The 16,272-nt window shown below is 25.7% G+C and overlaps 2 protein-coding genes across 11 annotated transcripts in view; one reads left to right on the forward strand and one right to left on the reverse strand.

Annotated features, from left to right (window-relative positions):
• Window positions 1-6,944, reverse strand: part of Dap160 (dynamin associated protein 160) — a 79,017-nt gene extending 72,073 nt beyond the window's left edge. For all 4 annotated transcript variants that reach the window (XM_087158327.1, XM_016065788.4, XM_087158316.1 and 1 more), the window contains exons 1-4: window positions 6,523-6,944; window positions 3,910-4,073; window positions 2,598-2,661; window positions 736-911 (exon numbers count right to left, since the gene is read on the reverse strand). In XM_087158327.1, coding sequence (XP_087014453.1) covers window positions 736-911; window positions 2,598-2,661; window positions 3,910-4,012 — 343 coding nt within the window. In that variant the 5' untranslated portion in view covers window positions 4,013-4,073; window positions 6,523-6,944. The remainder of the gene's footprint in view (window positions 1-735; window positions 912-2,597; window positions 2,662-3,909; window positions 4,074-6,522) is intronic.
• Window positions 6,945-7,088: 144 nt separating this feature from the next.
• Usp16-45 (ubiquitin specific protease 16/45) overlaps window positions 7,089-16,272 on the forward strand; it is a 33,695-nt gene continuing 24,511 nt past the window's right edge. For 5 of the 7 annotated variants that reach the window (XM_016065807.4, XM_016065834.4, XM_016065817.4 and 2 more), the window contains exons 1-4: window positions 7,089-7,228; window positions 9,181-9,310; window positions 12,372-12,457; window positions 12,538-12,716. In XM_016065807.4, coding sequence (XP_015921293.3) covers window positions 9,217-9,310; window positions 12,372-12,457; window positions 12,538-12,716 — 359 coding nt within the window. In that variant the 5' untranslated portion in view covers window positions 7,089-7,228; window positions 9,181-9,216. The remainder of the gene's footprint in view (window positions 7,229-9,180; window positions 9,311-12,371; window positions 12,458-12,537; window positions 12,717-16,272) is intronic. The other 2 variants (XM_043046233.3, XM_071180274.2) reach the window with 1 other exon arrangement.

Genomic DNA, 16,272 nt, shown 5'->3' on the forward strand with positions numbered 1-16,272 from the left:
ACAGGTTAACAACATACATATTACTCAACATGAATAATAACATAAAGAAAACAATTTGCAATTTACTTTCAATTTATACATTTTATTTTATGATATTTACAGTTAATAACATTAATAATTGAATAAATTTTTTTAAAAAATTAAATTCTATTCAGAAATTTAAATAAATATAACACAGTGTTAAATGAGACAATAATTAGATTTAGGATCATATAAAAAAGAGGAAGCAAATCATTTTAAAAGAATGTTGAAATACATAAATTTAAACATAAATTAGATTAAGCAGCATAAATTTTTAAGAGACTCAGTAAACAATATCTCTATTCCAAAAGTATTTTTTTTAAAAAGTAAATTTCCATCAGAATTTCAAAAAAAAAAATCTAAGGAAAGAAGCAAAATTAGAATTAAAATTACATTAAAAATCAAGTACTATTGCAAAATCTTTTAATATCTCAAAATTTTAGAACAAATATGTAAAGATAATTTGCTCTGAAATTCATCCAAGTTCACAAATTATATCCTTTACAAAATCTGTTTTGAAGAGAGAAAGAAAAAAAAAAAAAAAAAAAACCTAAGTAAAAGCAGAGTAATTGTAGAAAAATATTTTAAATTAATTTTCTACTTTGACTGCTTATATTATAAAAGAAAAATAGGATTCCCATTTCCCAAATTCATTGAAACTTAATATTCTCTTAATTTGAAAGATGTTACAGTTGAATAAGAAAGGATAAAAACCTGCAATAGGACGAAAGGCTTGTACACCAGGAATGATTGCAGCAGCAGGAACTACCATAGCAGCTGGCAAAGTTTTAGGCAGCTCAAAACCTTTGAGCTTCAGTTCAATCAAGTGCATAGCTATAATAAACTCATTTATATCCATTTTTCCATCAGCATCTCTATCAGCAAGAGCCCTATCAACCAGTAACAAATATAAATATAGTAAGATTTCCTACAGTTGAGTTGTAAGAATTTTATAAATTGCAGTTTTCTGATTTACGAGCTCATAATTTACTATGTAACTGATTTAATTTTGATAAAAATCAAAATTTCACAAATTACAATAACTTTAATTTTACAAATGATAACATATCAAAAATAAAATTGCCATCCCTTTTAAGACAATTGTTCTATTATCTTTTTTTTAAAAAAAAGACAATAAAAAAAATGTAAGCTGAAATTTTTTAAACAGATGCTCAAATTTTATGCACAACCATCATTATAAGACTTTAAAAATGTCATTTACTAATATTATTTATTTTATTATGCTAAATAAATTTATTTACTAAACTTTTAATCTTATTCCTTTTCTGTAAATTTTTTATTATTATTCAAAACAAAAAGCTCTTTCTCACACTTTAATATTCCCATCCTGTCTTTTAATCTATTTTTAGTTCAAGTATGCATTAATTAACATTATAACGAATATCCCTCTAACTCCAGGGAATGGGAAAGACTTTTTCCCTGAACCTACTTAACAGTCCAATTACAATGATTAAGATTTCTATTCTACTGATTTACTTTGCAAGATTTTCCTTAACTTTTATTGAGGAGCACTAAGTTTTTTTGTCACTTGGATATTCATTCTCTCATCATTATGAGTAAATAAAATTAATTTGATCTTTTTTAAATCCTGTGCTTGTTTGTTCTGCTCGCACGACTGCCACTATTAGATATATATTATATTCTTGAGCTTATAAAAATGAATGATATCAGCTTTCATTATAATATAATAAGTTTATGAAATTAAGAATAAAAAAAATTAGTAGTACTAAAAGTGATTGTGTTTAAATAATTGCCTTTCTGCTTAAAAGAAGAAGTTAAAAAATTTTTTTTCCTCCATCAAGCAGATATGATAAATATAACAAATTTACAGGAAATAAAGGATGATAAACAGGAAATTAAAATTCTTACATATAACTTCCTTGTACAGAAATTTAAATTATATTTTCAATAACACTCTGAAGAGGAGGAACAATATTGAGTGTTGTTCTTTAAGATTTATTGCCAAGGGTACCATATTTCTGGAACTTTAAAGGGTCCAGGGACAATTATTTTTATTAACTATAATAATTTTGATTTTATTGAAAAAAAAAAATTTTTTTTTTTGGTGCTTAAAAGACTTTTGTCTAATTCTATTCACTGAGATAGATGCAACGATACAATCATGACACAAAAAGAAGAAGTCTCCACATTTCTGTACATAGAAATGTGTACATTCAGATAATAAGTTATATTTGAACACAATTATTTAAACAGGCATACTCACCTCCAATGATTGACATATCATTAATAAAAATTAAACTAAATTTGTATGTCATAAAAATACTTCAGTTGTTCGTTTCAAGGAATTATAAAATTGATTTTAATAAATTAAGGCAAAAACCCATCAGGATTCTAAATGATCCATCTTTCTAGGGTCACTGTGAAAAATTTTGTCAAAAGCCTCACTAAGTCTAGTGACAGTTCTGTTGACATCTATCACAAATTGAAGCTTGATTTTTACAAATAGGAAGACTTTATTTCTTAGTGTCATAGTTAATATATATATAAAAATAAAGTTTAAAAAAGAAAAACGTATAGATAAGAAATAAAATTACCATATATGTGCTAAAATTTGAGGAGGAAGCCTTGACATAAGAAACAAATTCTTAGCTTGTTCACCTAAAGAGAGAAAAAAAATAAATAAAGATAACTGAAACATTGTAAAACAACCCTTAACGAGATGGTAATGTTGTTCACTTTTTCTTTTTTTATGGTACAGTTAAATTTTGCTCATGATGTTATTTTACTATTATACATCTGACATCACATTTTAAAATTCACTACACAGCGAAATTTTTATAACATACCATCATTCAAAATACAAGAAAGGTAAACTTAATAAATTTAGAAAGCTTCCTGTCTATCCAAAGTAGAAAAAAAAATGACATTCTAAAGATAATTTATGTAGAATCAAAATTTGAAGGAGTTTCAGCATCAAAATGTATAATTGTTTTATATTATTTCAGTGTTTCAGACATCACTATGACAAATTTCACATACTTTCATACCACGTTAAAAAACAAAAACATTGTAATTATTATAATATTAATAAATGAGAATTTTTTACAAACATTTAAGATAAAATAGTGTTGCATATAATTGCTTTTCTTACACTAGCTACTTTTAAAGTTTTTCTATTAATTATCATATTATTAATTAAAGACATTTGGAAGAATATGATCTAGTAAAATATGTGAAAAAAAGATCACAATTCAAATTAATTGTAGTTCAAAATCAAATCAAATTGTAAAGCTGATAAATTTATAAATTTTTTATTTCTAAATATCAACTCAAAGTTTAAATATTTTTATAAGAAACATTTACTTTCAGTTAAAAAATTTAAGAAATTTAGTATATGTTCTTTTACCCACCTTATTAAGTCAATAACATTACCTTAAACTTATTAAAAAAAAAGAGAAAGAAAAGAAACAGTATACAACGTATCTTACTAATAAATAGAAAATGTATCTTACTAATCTGCATCAATCTTTTATAAAGCTTTAAATATAAGGGGAAAAAATCCTTGACAATATTTTTTTTATTTTTAAATGGCACTGAATTTATTGTTCTTTGCCATGGAAAATGGTGTTGCTCATTTTGAATTGCCTGGTGAGTACCTTGTGACCAAAGTCATAGAGGCGAGCAACATTCACACACAGAGAGAAACATTCATGCCCTGAGCGGGATTCAAACCCACAGCCATTGACTTTACTGTCAGGCTTGTTAACCGCTTTGATAACTTGACGAAGATAAAAAATAATCAAGAAATAGTATATTTTCTAATAAAAATCTGAAAACTAAGCAGCATAATTAAAAAAAGAATTATATTAAAGTTAAATGCATTAAAAAAAAACTAATTATACATACCAGTAATATATCCATTAATAGGTTGAAGCTGAAAAAACTTCTCCTCATACTTCTTTTTAGCCTCAGGGCGAATATTATAAATATCCATTCCTGCAGGATTCATCTTCTTTTATTGTGATAATATATGCAACAAACTAAGAAATTTAATGAAAGATATTCTTGGGCTACAAAGAAGAAAAAATTTAGATAACTATAGATGAAAAATATATTAAGTTTTTATTTCATGCAAATATTTCAAGTTCTAAAAATTAAGGAAAAAAAATCATAATTATGGATAAATTTATTTTTATCAAAATCAAAAACTTTAATAAATAGTTTGATAAACTGATATCATTAATAAAAACCTAAACCGTTCACTTCACTTTTCTAATACTTATATTTTAATAAGTATTTGTGTAAATAAGAGATTTTTTAAAAAAATAAAAGAATGAATAAATTTACTCCAGAAATGCCAGCCCCTGGTACCAGTACTTGCAATAAATTAAAAAATTGTATTTGCAGGATTGAGAAATGTATACATTGGATTGTATTATTTAACTATTTTATTACAGGTGCCAATACAAAAAACATAGCAAAAAAAAAAAAAATTGAAGTTAAAGTTTAAACATGGAATAACAGGAGGGTCGTATAAAGGCATACAGAATTACTTCACAAATTGAGACGAGCATACAGGTTCATTATTTGTTATAAATGTTTTAGTGACATAAGCAGGAGTGTAGAGAATTCTAAAAGTGTAATATTTTCCCAGAACATAGTTTTCTTAATTTGAAATTGCCTCCATTATAGTGCTTTTTATAGACACAATAAAATTTTCAAAATACTTTCAGAAAGTAAAGTTTCATCGTTAAAATGTTATATTTTTCTTTAACGAACTAAAAAATAATCATTCAATATTAAAGAATTCTAGAATAACCTTGAAATAAAAAATAACTGAAATCAAAATATATTGAAATAAAAATTTATGAAACTAAATTTAATGGCCCACCGATAAACTTATGGATTTCTAACTAATAAGTAAGGAAATCAACATTTAAAGTTATTTGAGGTCAATTTACAAGACTATTTTTTTCTCAGATAATTTTCCACTTAATTTTATTTTCACTTGGAAAAACTTTACAAAGCAATATATTTCTTTATAATAAAAAAATTTGTAGAAACATTTTTTAATTGACCAAAATTTCATGAGGGTTGCCTGGATTTCCTCTGGACACCGTTTACATGATCAAACATATACTCCTGATACATAAGAAGTTCAAACTGCATGAAGCAGTATCAAAATCTGTGGTGAGTGACAACTTTTTAATGATCAGGTGTCTAAATAACAGCACCTAAATAAAAGTTCGAGTACAAAATAAGCCTACACATTCCAGTATTTCACAATTTTGATATAAATGGGTAAAATTTTAAGGTAAATAAATCCCCAAACTATCAGAGGGTTGTGTGAATTTTCCTCGAACCTTGCGATCGGACATATTATTCATCTTTGTTATTAACAAAAAGTTGCTCTGTTCAAAGTATAGGAAACATTAAGCAGCATTAAAATCTAACTGACATTTTAATCACCATGTCCGAAAATAACAGTACCTAGATAAAAATTAAGGAATAAATTGTGCCTACATTATCTATTACTTTTTAACTTTGGAATAAATAGTTAAAAAAAACCCTAACTATTAAAATCACAGTGCACTGCTATTGATACTTTATAAATTGTGGAAATAGGTAACTAATAACAGGTAGTGTGTGGTGATAGACTTTTTGCAAAAATAGACAAGCACTTTCCAGGATGAGAAGGCATAAAATAGAGATTTCCATCAGTACTTGTGTAAAATAATTGCCAATTTTTGGCAACTTCTGAGAGACTAAAACACATCACAGAAGGTGATCCACTCAAGAGGTATCAGTTGTAGGCAATTTCTTTTAAATGTTTGCAAGTTTAGAAAACCTTTGGCGTCTTGGCAATATGGCATGAACATGTATCAATACAGAAAGTTCCCACTGGCACCATCTAGATGGTTATGCACCATCCCAATTGAAAATACTATTTAACTTTTTAGCAACACTAAATACAAAAAGGAGTATTTGTTCTGATTCATTCTATTTAGAAAGACACTATTCATTCATTTTATTTAGAAAGACATTTGTTAAAGGAAAATTAAGTAAAAAATTGATTTTTGTATCAGCATTAGTAAACCCAATATTTAATCTTGAGGTCCATTTTAAAATTCATACCCAGCTTAAATTAATGCAATAAAAATAACTGCTTTCATGTTAAAAAATAAAATAAATAATTTTAGGAGTTTTAATAATAAATAATTTTAGGAAAAAAAATAAAGCATTCACTAATTTTTCATAATGTTTTAGGTAAGTTTTAGTTCGTTGAAGAGAGAAAGAAAAAAAATTGTTCACGTAAACTGGATGTTTTCCCGAAACACAAAGCAACTTGTTACAATTAGTGTAAACTATTAAATAGATAAATCTTTTTACAATTTCAAATTAGAAAAATAAATGAAGGTAGATAGTAGTTTAATCTTCTATTAAAAAAATTCATGAACTGTAAAAATTTTAAAATACAATCAATTAAAAAAAAAAAAAAAATTAGGGAGGATCACTCACTTTCATCCCACAGATCTTGTTTCTACAATATTACTATTAATACATTTTACTTCGATATAATTTCAGTTGATGTTTAATGCAACATTAAAGATTGTATTCTCAAAGAATTTACTTATATTCAAAGATACTTTTGTAAATAACTATTTCAGACTCTGAGATTCGATTAGACTTCAACTATTGAGCTTATTATTTTGATTTCTAAAGAAAATTGAAGACATGACAGGAAAGAGCGGTTACATCGTAAACTTATTTAACTGTATTAGAAATTGAAAAATTCAAATACAGTTATAAATTAAAAACAATTCTATATTTCTTTCAGACTTTTCAAAATTAATTTATGATAATTCATACAGAATTAGAAATTTTTAACAAAAGAGAAATTTTCACATTTGGCGAAACTTTTACGATCGAGAAACGGAAACTTTAAAATTCAGTCAACCAGTTCTTATTTCGTAAAAGTACCAAATAAATTTTATGAATCTGAAAAAATGAATTGAACTCGATGGTTACGGAGATTGAATCGCCCATATAACTCTTACAACGGACAAAATAATCTAATTTGGCGACAGAGAAAAAGCGAATTGTCACTTAATCTAGTACTTGTGCATTTATTTCCCACGACAACACTTGCACCACAGCAGCCCTAGTCAGCTGTGTTTATGTTTATCTGAAATAACTACAAGTTTTAATTCAAAATTGAATTTTCGTAAGTATTCTTCGAGAATAATTTAATAATATTATAATTTTAACACACCTTCTAATCATCAATATTGTTATAAAATATTAATCAAACATAAGTGTTTCTCAAAAATTTGATATTTATTAATTTTCTTATTTTAACAACACGCCGTTATCCGGTCTATTTGTACAAATGAATCTGAAATGGAAAGATAGATTTTTAAAGTATGCATAAAATCTTGTATAATCCGCCGGGACTCCATAATTTTATAGTTTTGTTGCAGATTTGCAACGTCTTAAGTTTCATTGATAAAATTCCTTAGAAAGCTAATATTTATACTTTATTATATATTGCAGTGCGCAACTTTAATTTTCTTATACTATATTTTAAATCACTTAATACGAAGTAGAGACTTTCTTTGTATTTATTTTTGTGTTTTTTTTTTGTATACATTGATTTACTAAAGCTGATTAATCATATACTTTTAAAATAATTTCATTATAGTTTTTATTATTTATCTTTTAAAGGTGATTTTTCCTATGACAGCTTTAATTCTTTATAAATTTTTGGATTCTGTTTGGAAACCTTATACCCGTAAACTTACATGATAATCTGGATATGTTTATCGACATGTTATTTATTACTCCTGCAATTTTTCTTTCAATTTTTTCCCAATTTTTATGAAATTTTTTACTATTAATTTAAATAGTTGACATAAGTGAAAGATTATATTGCTTTATTTCATCAATTTTTCTGTTCTTGCATTAAATGTCTTTTTATTTTATTTTTATCACAATACCCTATGGGTCAAAGAGAACAAGGGAAAACCTGAAATGGTCAGGGAATTTTGTTGACTCTGAAAAGCAAGGAATAATCAGGAAAAGTACAAGAACCTGGAAAATATATTTTTGAAATTCAGTATTATGAATTCACAAAATTATTATAATTTTCTTTTATTGAAAAATTATTCAAAAATATTTAAAATAATGTCTTAATTTTCAAGTTTGAACCAAGTATAAGAGTAATATATTAAATGGGGTCATAAAATATGAAAATGTGACCTGTTATTCATAATGTTGTAATTATGATTTGTGACTGGAAGTACTATTCCCAAAATTTCGATATCAATTCAACTGAAAGTAGTTTTTATTTCCTATTCCTGCTAACAATAAATGAGAAAAATATTTTTTTTTTAAAAATTACTGTAATTTTTCTCTTATAAATCTGCTGTAGTGCTATTTTTGTGATATTATTACAATTTAATTTTTCATGATAAAAAAACTACACATCCTGGGAGACTAGTTATTACCTTTTCCTGTCTCCCTTACTGATTTAATCGTAAAATTACTGTTACTGATTTAATCGTAAAAGTTTTGGCTTTGGCGAAAAAAAGTAAAAACTATATTGCCCTAAAATTTTTTTTATGTAATTAAGATCAATCTCTTAGTTATCTTCCAGCTTGTTAACAGATCTTTAACTTTGTTATTGTGAGAAAATCAATTTTTCATTGAAAGGGAAAAAATTGCCAAAATGTTGAAAATAAGAATGTTTATTCACTTAAGAAAATAAGGGAATAATAACGACAAAATGAGTAGAAGAAAACTAATTTAACTTATTTTTGTCTCTTATAAAGAAATTAAATTTTATAGGTTATTGTGTGTAATTTGATGTACATTTGCAATAAATTAGGATTCTGAAATGATACATTAATATGTTTAATTTTTTTAGGGATCCTAGTTAAAGTAAAACTTCTCTTTGTTTTAAATATAAAAATGATAATATTTTATGATCTACGCACATATTACATTTATGCTTGTTGGTTTCAGAATTTTAAAAAATAATGAAACGAACAGTAAGAGTTATTTTATTTTGCTAATAAAGTGCCATTTGTTGACTTTCTGTTCAATGTTTTTTTTTTTTTTTTTTTTTTTGCAAGTTTTGCATTATCTGATATCATTAATTTATTTGCAATTTTTTAGAGTAGAAAAATCATGTCATCATAAAAATAGGAAAAAATGGTTAAGAAGAAATCTGCACGTCAAAAGCATCAAAAAGAGGCATTAGTAGGTGATACATCTGAAGAGGAATTGAAAGAAGCAAAGTTTGAAGGTTATTAAAATTTTCTTTTTTATACAAGTATTTGCATTAAATCCTGAGAAAAAATCTTTGTTTTAGTTACCTCCTCCCACTTGTTCTGTAAACACTTAAATTACCACTATTACTAGTCAGTACAACAAAGAATTAAAATTTCTATGACTAAGGTGTTACAATATCCTAAAATGAGCATAAATAATAGAGATTGTAAATTTACTTAATTTTCTGAAGTTCTTGGGGCCTTATTTTTATCTGTAATAAACTGCCATCCTGTCATTAAAGAAACTTCAAGTTAGAAATGTATATCCTTTTCTGTATTTGGTTAACCGTAACTTCTTATATATAGTTATCTAGTTTTTATCCAATTCCAAGGTTGTGTCGATTGTGATTATATCTTCATTTTAAACTATTGATTTAGAACTACTAAGACACTTGGTACTGTTTTATTTTTGAGACAGTTGGGGCTAAAAATCTAAAACAATATTTTAAGTACGAAAATATTGCATTTTTATAAATTTCTTTCCACACTTTCATCTTTTAACTCTTCCTACATTTTTTTTTATTAAAACATTTATTATTTAAATCTGTCTTGATTTTTTAATTGTAAGTAAAGCCAAAGAAAGTTAAGCATGCTACTTCACTTTCTATCTTTTTTAATAGATTACAGAGTTGTTCACTCACAAACAAAACTAAAAAATTTAGTACCTACAATTCATAATTTGTAGTGTACAGTGCACGAAGAAAAAACAAACCACCCTGAATAACCTTTGATCTAATGATAGGATCTTCACTTCTTAAATTTTTTGCCACTTCGAAACTAAATTGTATATAATCTAGATGGTAAATGAAATGTAATAGACCAAAATCTGGAAATAAAAATTAACAAAATAAAAAACGAAATTAATTTATTACTTAAAATAAATGGACATTTAAAAGTACTTTTGACTTTGCTATAAATAAAGTGAAATGTACAGTGTACCAAGAAAAAAGAGCAGACCACTCTGAATAACCTTTGATATCATGATCTGATCTTCACGTTCAAGGACTCAATCTTAATGATTTGAGGTGGTGACCTCAAATATACTAATTAATTAGTGCAGATGATATTTTAAGTTATGAAATCAGGCACAAAAACATACTTTTTCTGAAGAAACATACTTTTTTTTTACAACGGATTCAAATTTTTGACCCACAAAACAAAATATTGGCGTAGCTACAATATGGGAAATTGGGTCCCCATAGATTGGTCAGGAGAACAATCCAAAGTTTGAACCCCTTATTGTTAATTTTACTTTTTGCATATTTCCCCATATCTTGAGAACTTTTGAAGTGAAGTAAAAAAATTTTATACAAAATTATAAAATTCGTTTGTCCAAAGATAATTCAATTCAAAAAATAAACTTTAGTAAATGTTTATTTTATTTTAATTAATTATAGTCAAAAAAATTTTGAGTTAAGCCATACAATTTTTTACATCACATTAAAGTGGGTAATTCTACATGGCAAATTACGAAATTTGAGCAAAATCTGTCAAATAGTTCCTGAAAAATCAAATTTTAAAAAAGTGGTATATTTAAAATTACATTTCTCAGGAACAATTAAACCGATTTTGCTCAAACTTTGTATTTTGCCATGTTAAATTATGAAAATTTTTTCGACTGTTACGAAATGAAATAATAAAAAAAAGTACATGCTTACTAAAATTTATTATTTTGCATAGAATTATCTTTGGACAAACAAATTTTATAATTGTTTCCAAATATTTTTTAATTCACTTAAAAAGTTTTTGAGGTATGGCAAAATGTGTAAAAAGTAAAATTAATAGTAATAAGTTCGAGCTTTGGATCTCTCTCCTGACCAAACTAAGGGGGACATATTTCCCATATTGCAGCTACCCCCTATACTTTGGGGATCAAAAATTAAAATTTTTCGAAAAAAGGTATGTTATGTTTATTCAAAGAAAGTACGTTTATGTGACTGATTTTGTAACTTAAAATAGTTCTTGCTCTTTTTGATTACCATTTTTAAGGTCACCCCCTCAAACCTCGAAATTTGAGTCCTTAAACATGAAGATTTGATCATAAGTTATTCAGGGTGGTCATTTTTTTGGCACACTATACTTCATTTATATTATAAATTCGATATAGCAAGCATCAGAAACAAGTTTCAGCTATCAGAAATTTGTTAGTTTAAATTGCCTAAAACCTAGAAAAAGACTGACGTTTAAAATGTCTTAAAAAGAAATATTTATAATTGCAATTTTGTATTACCAATATTTAAAATTTATTTAGAAGTGAATATGACAAAATATTTATTTTTATTAATATTAAAAACAAAAATTACGCTTGAATAATTATCAATATTTTAGTGATGAAATTTATATAAATTTTGGTTTTAAATATTATATATGAAATGGTATATGAAATGTCATATAATCACAATGCATAAAGTTTTTTGGAAAAAAAGATGACTAAATAGTTTTGATGAATTGTTTAAATGAATGCCATTTGTTTTTGAAATTAAGCCTGTGCTTTTACAATTAGTCAAGACAGTTATGAAATGCCTTACAAAATATCATTTAACTAGTAAAAATGATTAATTAGCCTTTGTATAAAGGACTACTCCATTTTCAAACTGGAATTGAATCCAATTTCTAATTAGTGTTTGTTTTTTAATTTTTTTTTTATAGAATTAGCATTAATGGTCAGAAAAAAAAGGACAGATTCACAGAGGAAATAAATCTTTCTGTTTATTCCTATCAAAACTGTTTCTATCAGATTTCTTCAGATTAGGTGAAGTTTTTATCAGCAAATTTTCAGTCTCATCCTCTCTAGAATCAGAGAACAGATTCTGAATCTGGTATCTGATCATCAGATTCTGAATTCATATCTGAAAACAAATGTAGTGAAATATTGCATAAATGCTTATAACTTTATATCATATTTTATCATTAACATCCCACTTTCAACAGGAATCGGTCAATTTCTAAATTTGCAGATATGTGTGTTTGGTCTGTTGCATGTGATATGTGACTCTGTATTTTGACTATTATAATTTTCTGTATATTTTGTTTTAGGTAAAATATGCCAGCACATTACGAGAGGCTTAAACTTCTCGAGAGTGAAACGAAATTTAAAAGCTGCAAACATTGCTTTATGCGGGGTATGACATTTTTTTTATGATCTAAAATAACTTTGTCTGTTTTTTTTATTTTAAAATAATTATTTTAATGTGAAATTTAGGGCTGTTCTGAAAACTTAGAGGCAGGAAATGATGAGTTACCTGAAATCTGGTTATGTTTGCAATGCGGAAATCGAGGTTGCGGTCGAGTGTCGACCCATCAGCATGCCATTCAACATTTTAAAACTATTCACTCTGATTGCCATGCTTTAGTTTTGAGTTCTTCCTCTGGTGTTGTGTGGTGAGTTAGTCAATCTCTCTTTTTTTTTAAAAAAAACTGTAATTTCTTTTTTTTTCCCTTCAATTTAATCTGCTTCAAATCAAATAAAGTTAAAAGAGTATTTGTCATAGTCTAGTTTGTTTGAGAATTTTTTGATGTTCACTGCAGCTACCATGAATAATCTCTTTAAAGATTTATCTTTGAACAAATACTGGGTATCATGTAGTTGTCCAGATTTTCTTGATAATTGATAGATTTTTAGCTTTTTCTTCTGATATTTCTGAAATTTGTGTTCAGAACATCCAATGTTTCAAAAATACAAATTTGTATTTTAAAAAAATGATTTTGAGGACTAAAAGTTTTGAATTTTTCATCCAATATCTTTTTTTATTTTAATTAATGCTTGTAAAAATCAAAAAAATTTAATAACTCAAATTTAGAGACTATTAATTTTTTATAAGCAGTGTTCCTAAGCGGTTTTAGAAGGGCGATCTGCCCGGCCTCCCCTTTGATCCCTATGAATACGCCCTTTTTATAAAAATAAACCGCCCATCCCTTAAATACCTTGTTTTTTTATTCATATTCCAGTTTTAAAAAAATTAATTCACTCTTTAACTAATATTTACACACTGGTAAAATTATTGTGTTAATAGGTTTAATTCTGATTACTATTACAAATATTTACTTTTTTAGGATTATTCTCAACTGGTTAAATTTAAGTATCTCCTTTTTCAGGGATGATTGGTTTTAAGATTTTTGAATGGTTTTAAGTTTTAAAATTATTTTTTAAGTAAATAATTTTTAAAAAAAAATGCTACTATAAATGTCTATTTTAACGTAATTTTCAGTTATATAAAAATCTTTCAAGTTGCTTATCAATTAATAATTTTTTCAGTTTATTTATTTAAAAGAAAGACATTTATGAGATTATCAATTAGCATGCTTTTAATTATTTTTATGTACTAAAGTTTTTTCTCTTATTCTCATAATGAGAGTGAATTATTTTTTGAAATATACACATAAAATAGTATGAGAGGGTAATTTAAAAATTGTTGAAGATCAAATTCAATTATTACATAATATTACACATTTTGTTAAATTTTTACGGTGTTGAACGAATGCCTTTTTAAAACTTATAATGCCCTTTTTTTTTTGAGATGCAGTGCCCTGCCCTTTTGGAGAACTCTGTTATAAGTATGTACATAGTTTAAGAAAATAGCCTTATTTGTAAGATTCACAAGAGAACTTTTGCGTACGGTTTTTCTTGCTCTAACTGTAACTCTAACATTATTATTTATCCCTTAGAAGCATAATGTGGAAATTTTTTGGAATTTGTGTGGAAATTTTTTGGAATTTGCTCATTTTATGTAAATCAAAATTTAGCTAACAAGTTAACTGCATCAAATTTTTATGCAATTAATTCAGGAGTCATAAGGGCCATATAATTATTCATTTTCATCAAATGCAGTAATAAATATTGTATGGTGTAGTGTTTTAGTTTAACAATTAATAATTTTTCTTTTTTATCTGATATTAAAAAGCATTGATTCTAATTAATAATATAGTAATCATGTTACAAAAGTTTTGAATGGTTAATTGGTGGATCATCCATTAAATTACTTTTGTGCAAAAATGTCTAGTGGCACATTCACTCTGTGTCCATTTTGATATTATTTGATAACCTTACTTAAATTATTTGATTAAAGAAGTTTTGAAATTGATTACAAACTTTAATTTAATACTGGTATGAGGGATATTATTGAACTAATGCTGGTTTATTTTTTGAATGCAACAGTAGTATACAATTTTTTTCATGCATTGATTTGAAACTATTATGAGTTCAGTAATGATAAAATTATACCGGAAACTGTTTTATCTTTCTTTTTGTTATACAAAGCAATTCTGAATTTAAAAATAGTAATTTTTTTATTTATTGCAGTAAAACTTGCTTATATTACTCTTAAATAAAAAAGTTATACTCTTTAGTTTGCAGTTTGCCTTTTTTTAAAAGTAGTATTTTATATCTATACTGTTTCAAAAAATGTACAGATTATTGTTATTTTTTTTTTGTTGAAGAATGTTATCCTGACTTTTTCTTCACTATGAAGCTTGTGAGATGCTTCAGTGATCTTTTATTTATTTATTTTTTTTCTTCTTCTTCTCTGTGGTTTTGTTTTTACTTTCAGCGTAGTTCCTTGCTTTTTTTGCTTTTCAGTTCCTTGCTTTTCAGTGATCATTTATTTATTTATTTTTTTTCTTCTCTGTGGTTTTGTTTTTACTTTCGGTGTAGTTCCTTGCTTTTTTTTTACTCTGTCGCCGTGAGTAAATAATATTTTTTTGCTTAAGTTTGATTCAATGTAGCTTTTTACGGAAATCTATTTTAATTCTCTTGCTAGTTTAAATGCTGCTCTAGTTAAGGACTAAATTTCAAATGCATTATTAAGTAAGAAATTTGAGTTTGAATATTCTTACAATGTTAAAATAACATTACTTATATGGAATAGCCGATAGAGCTTTATCCATTAGCCTTCATAATAGAAGTGTTACTGTGATGGTGGGTCTTTGATTAATGTGTTTGGGTAATGCACATGAAAAAAATAATATTTCTTTTCTTTAAATCTTCCTTAAACAGCTAGCATTACTAGATTAAGGAAAGTGAACATCACATTAACTTATTTCTTTACACCAAGAGAGTAGGAATTTCTTAAAAGCAAGCCCTTCTCAAACAAAGTAATTTACAGATTGTGTCTTTTTAAAGTTACATATATTTATTAGAGTAAACATTTTAGTCATCCTTCTGAATATGTAAAAGTTTAATAATAAGTATTTCATGGAATGAAAATTTAACAACTTAATATTTTTTCGTTAATTTTAAACTTAACTTATGATGAGCATTTTATTTTTATTAAATGAATATGAATCAAACAATTACTTTTTTATAGAAAAGGTGTTGTTTGTTTTAATCCTTTTCAATAGTATTATATAAAAATATTTTTCTTTATTGTTTGTTACATTTCTTGATTTAAATATCACTATTAATAGATTAGGATGCATGTTATAATTGAAGGATTTACTGTGAAGTAGTAATGAAATGCATTTTTGATGTTTATTTAGTCTTTTTCTCTAATATATATGTATTTATATTCCTTGCAAATGTAAAAAGGTGTTAGTATTTTCCCCTTGGTTTTAGTTGTTTTTTTAACAAAGTAAGAATCAAAAATTATTGTTGTAAAAAATGTATAAAATTTTTTTTATATTCATCTACTGTGACATATTGAAGTCGCAGTTATGGCTAAATTGAGAAACAATCAACTAAGAATTTGGCTTAGGTAAATCCCTATTAAGGACTTCAATTTTTAAAAAAAGAATAATATTTGTAATAAGAATATTTTTGTAGCTTTAAAATACGAATAATAATATTGTATGTTTTTGACTTATGAGACACTGATAATCAAAACAAAATTAATAAAAGTACAATGATTAAAACTAGCTATTTAAGAAAACAAATATAAAAGTTAGCAGAAAATATACTAGGTGTACAAAAAATAATAATTAGGGCACCTAATGAATTAACAAG

This window comes from Parasteatoda tepidariorum, chromosome 1 (genome assembly GCF_982258835.1).
Source record: "Parasteatoda tepidariorum strain Cologne lab strain chromosome 1, Ptep-v5.0, whole genome shotgun sequence".
Taxonomy (NCBI): domain Eukaryota; kingdom Metazoa; phylum Arthropoda; class Arachnida; order Araneae; family Theridiidae; genus Parasteatoda; species Parasteatoda tepidariorum.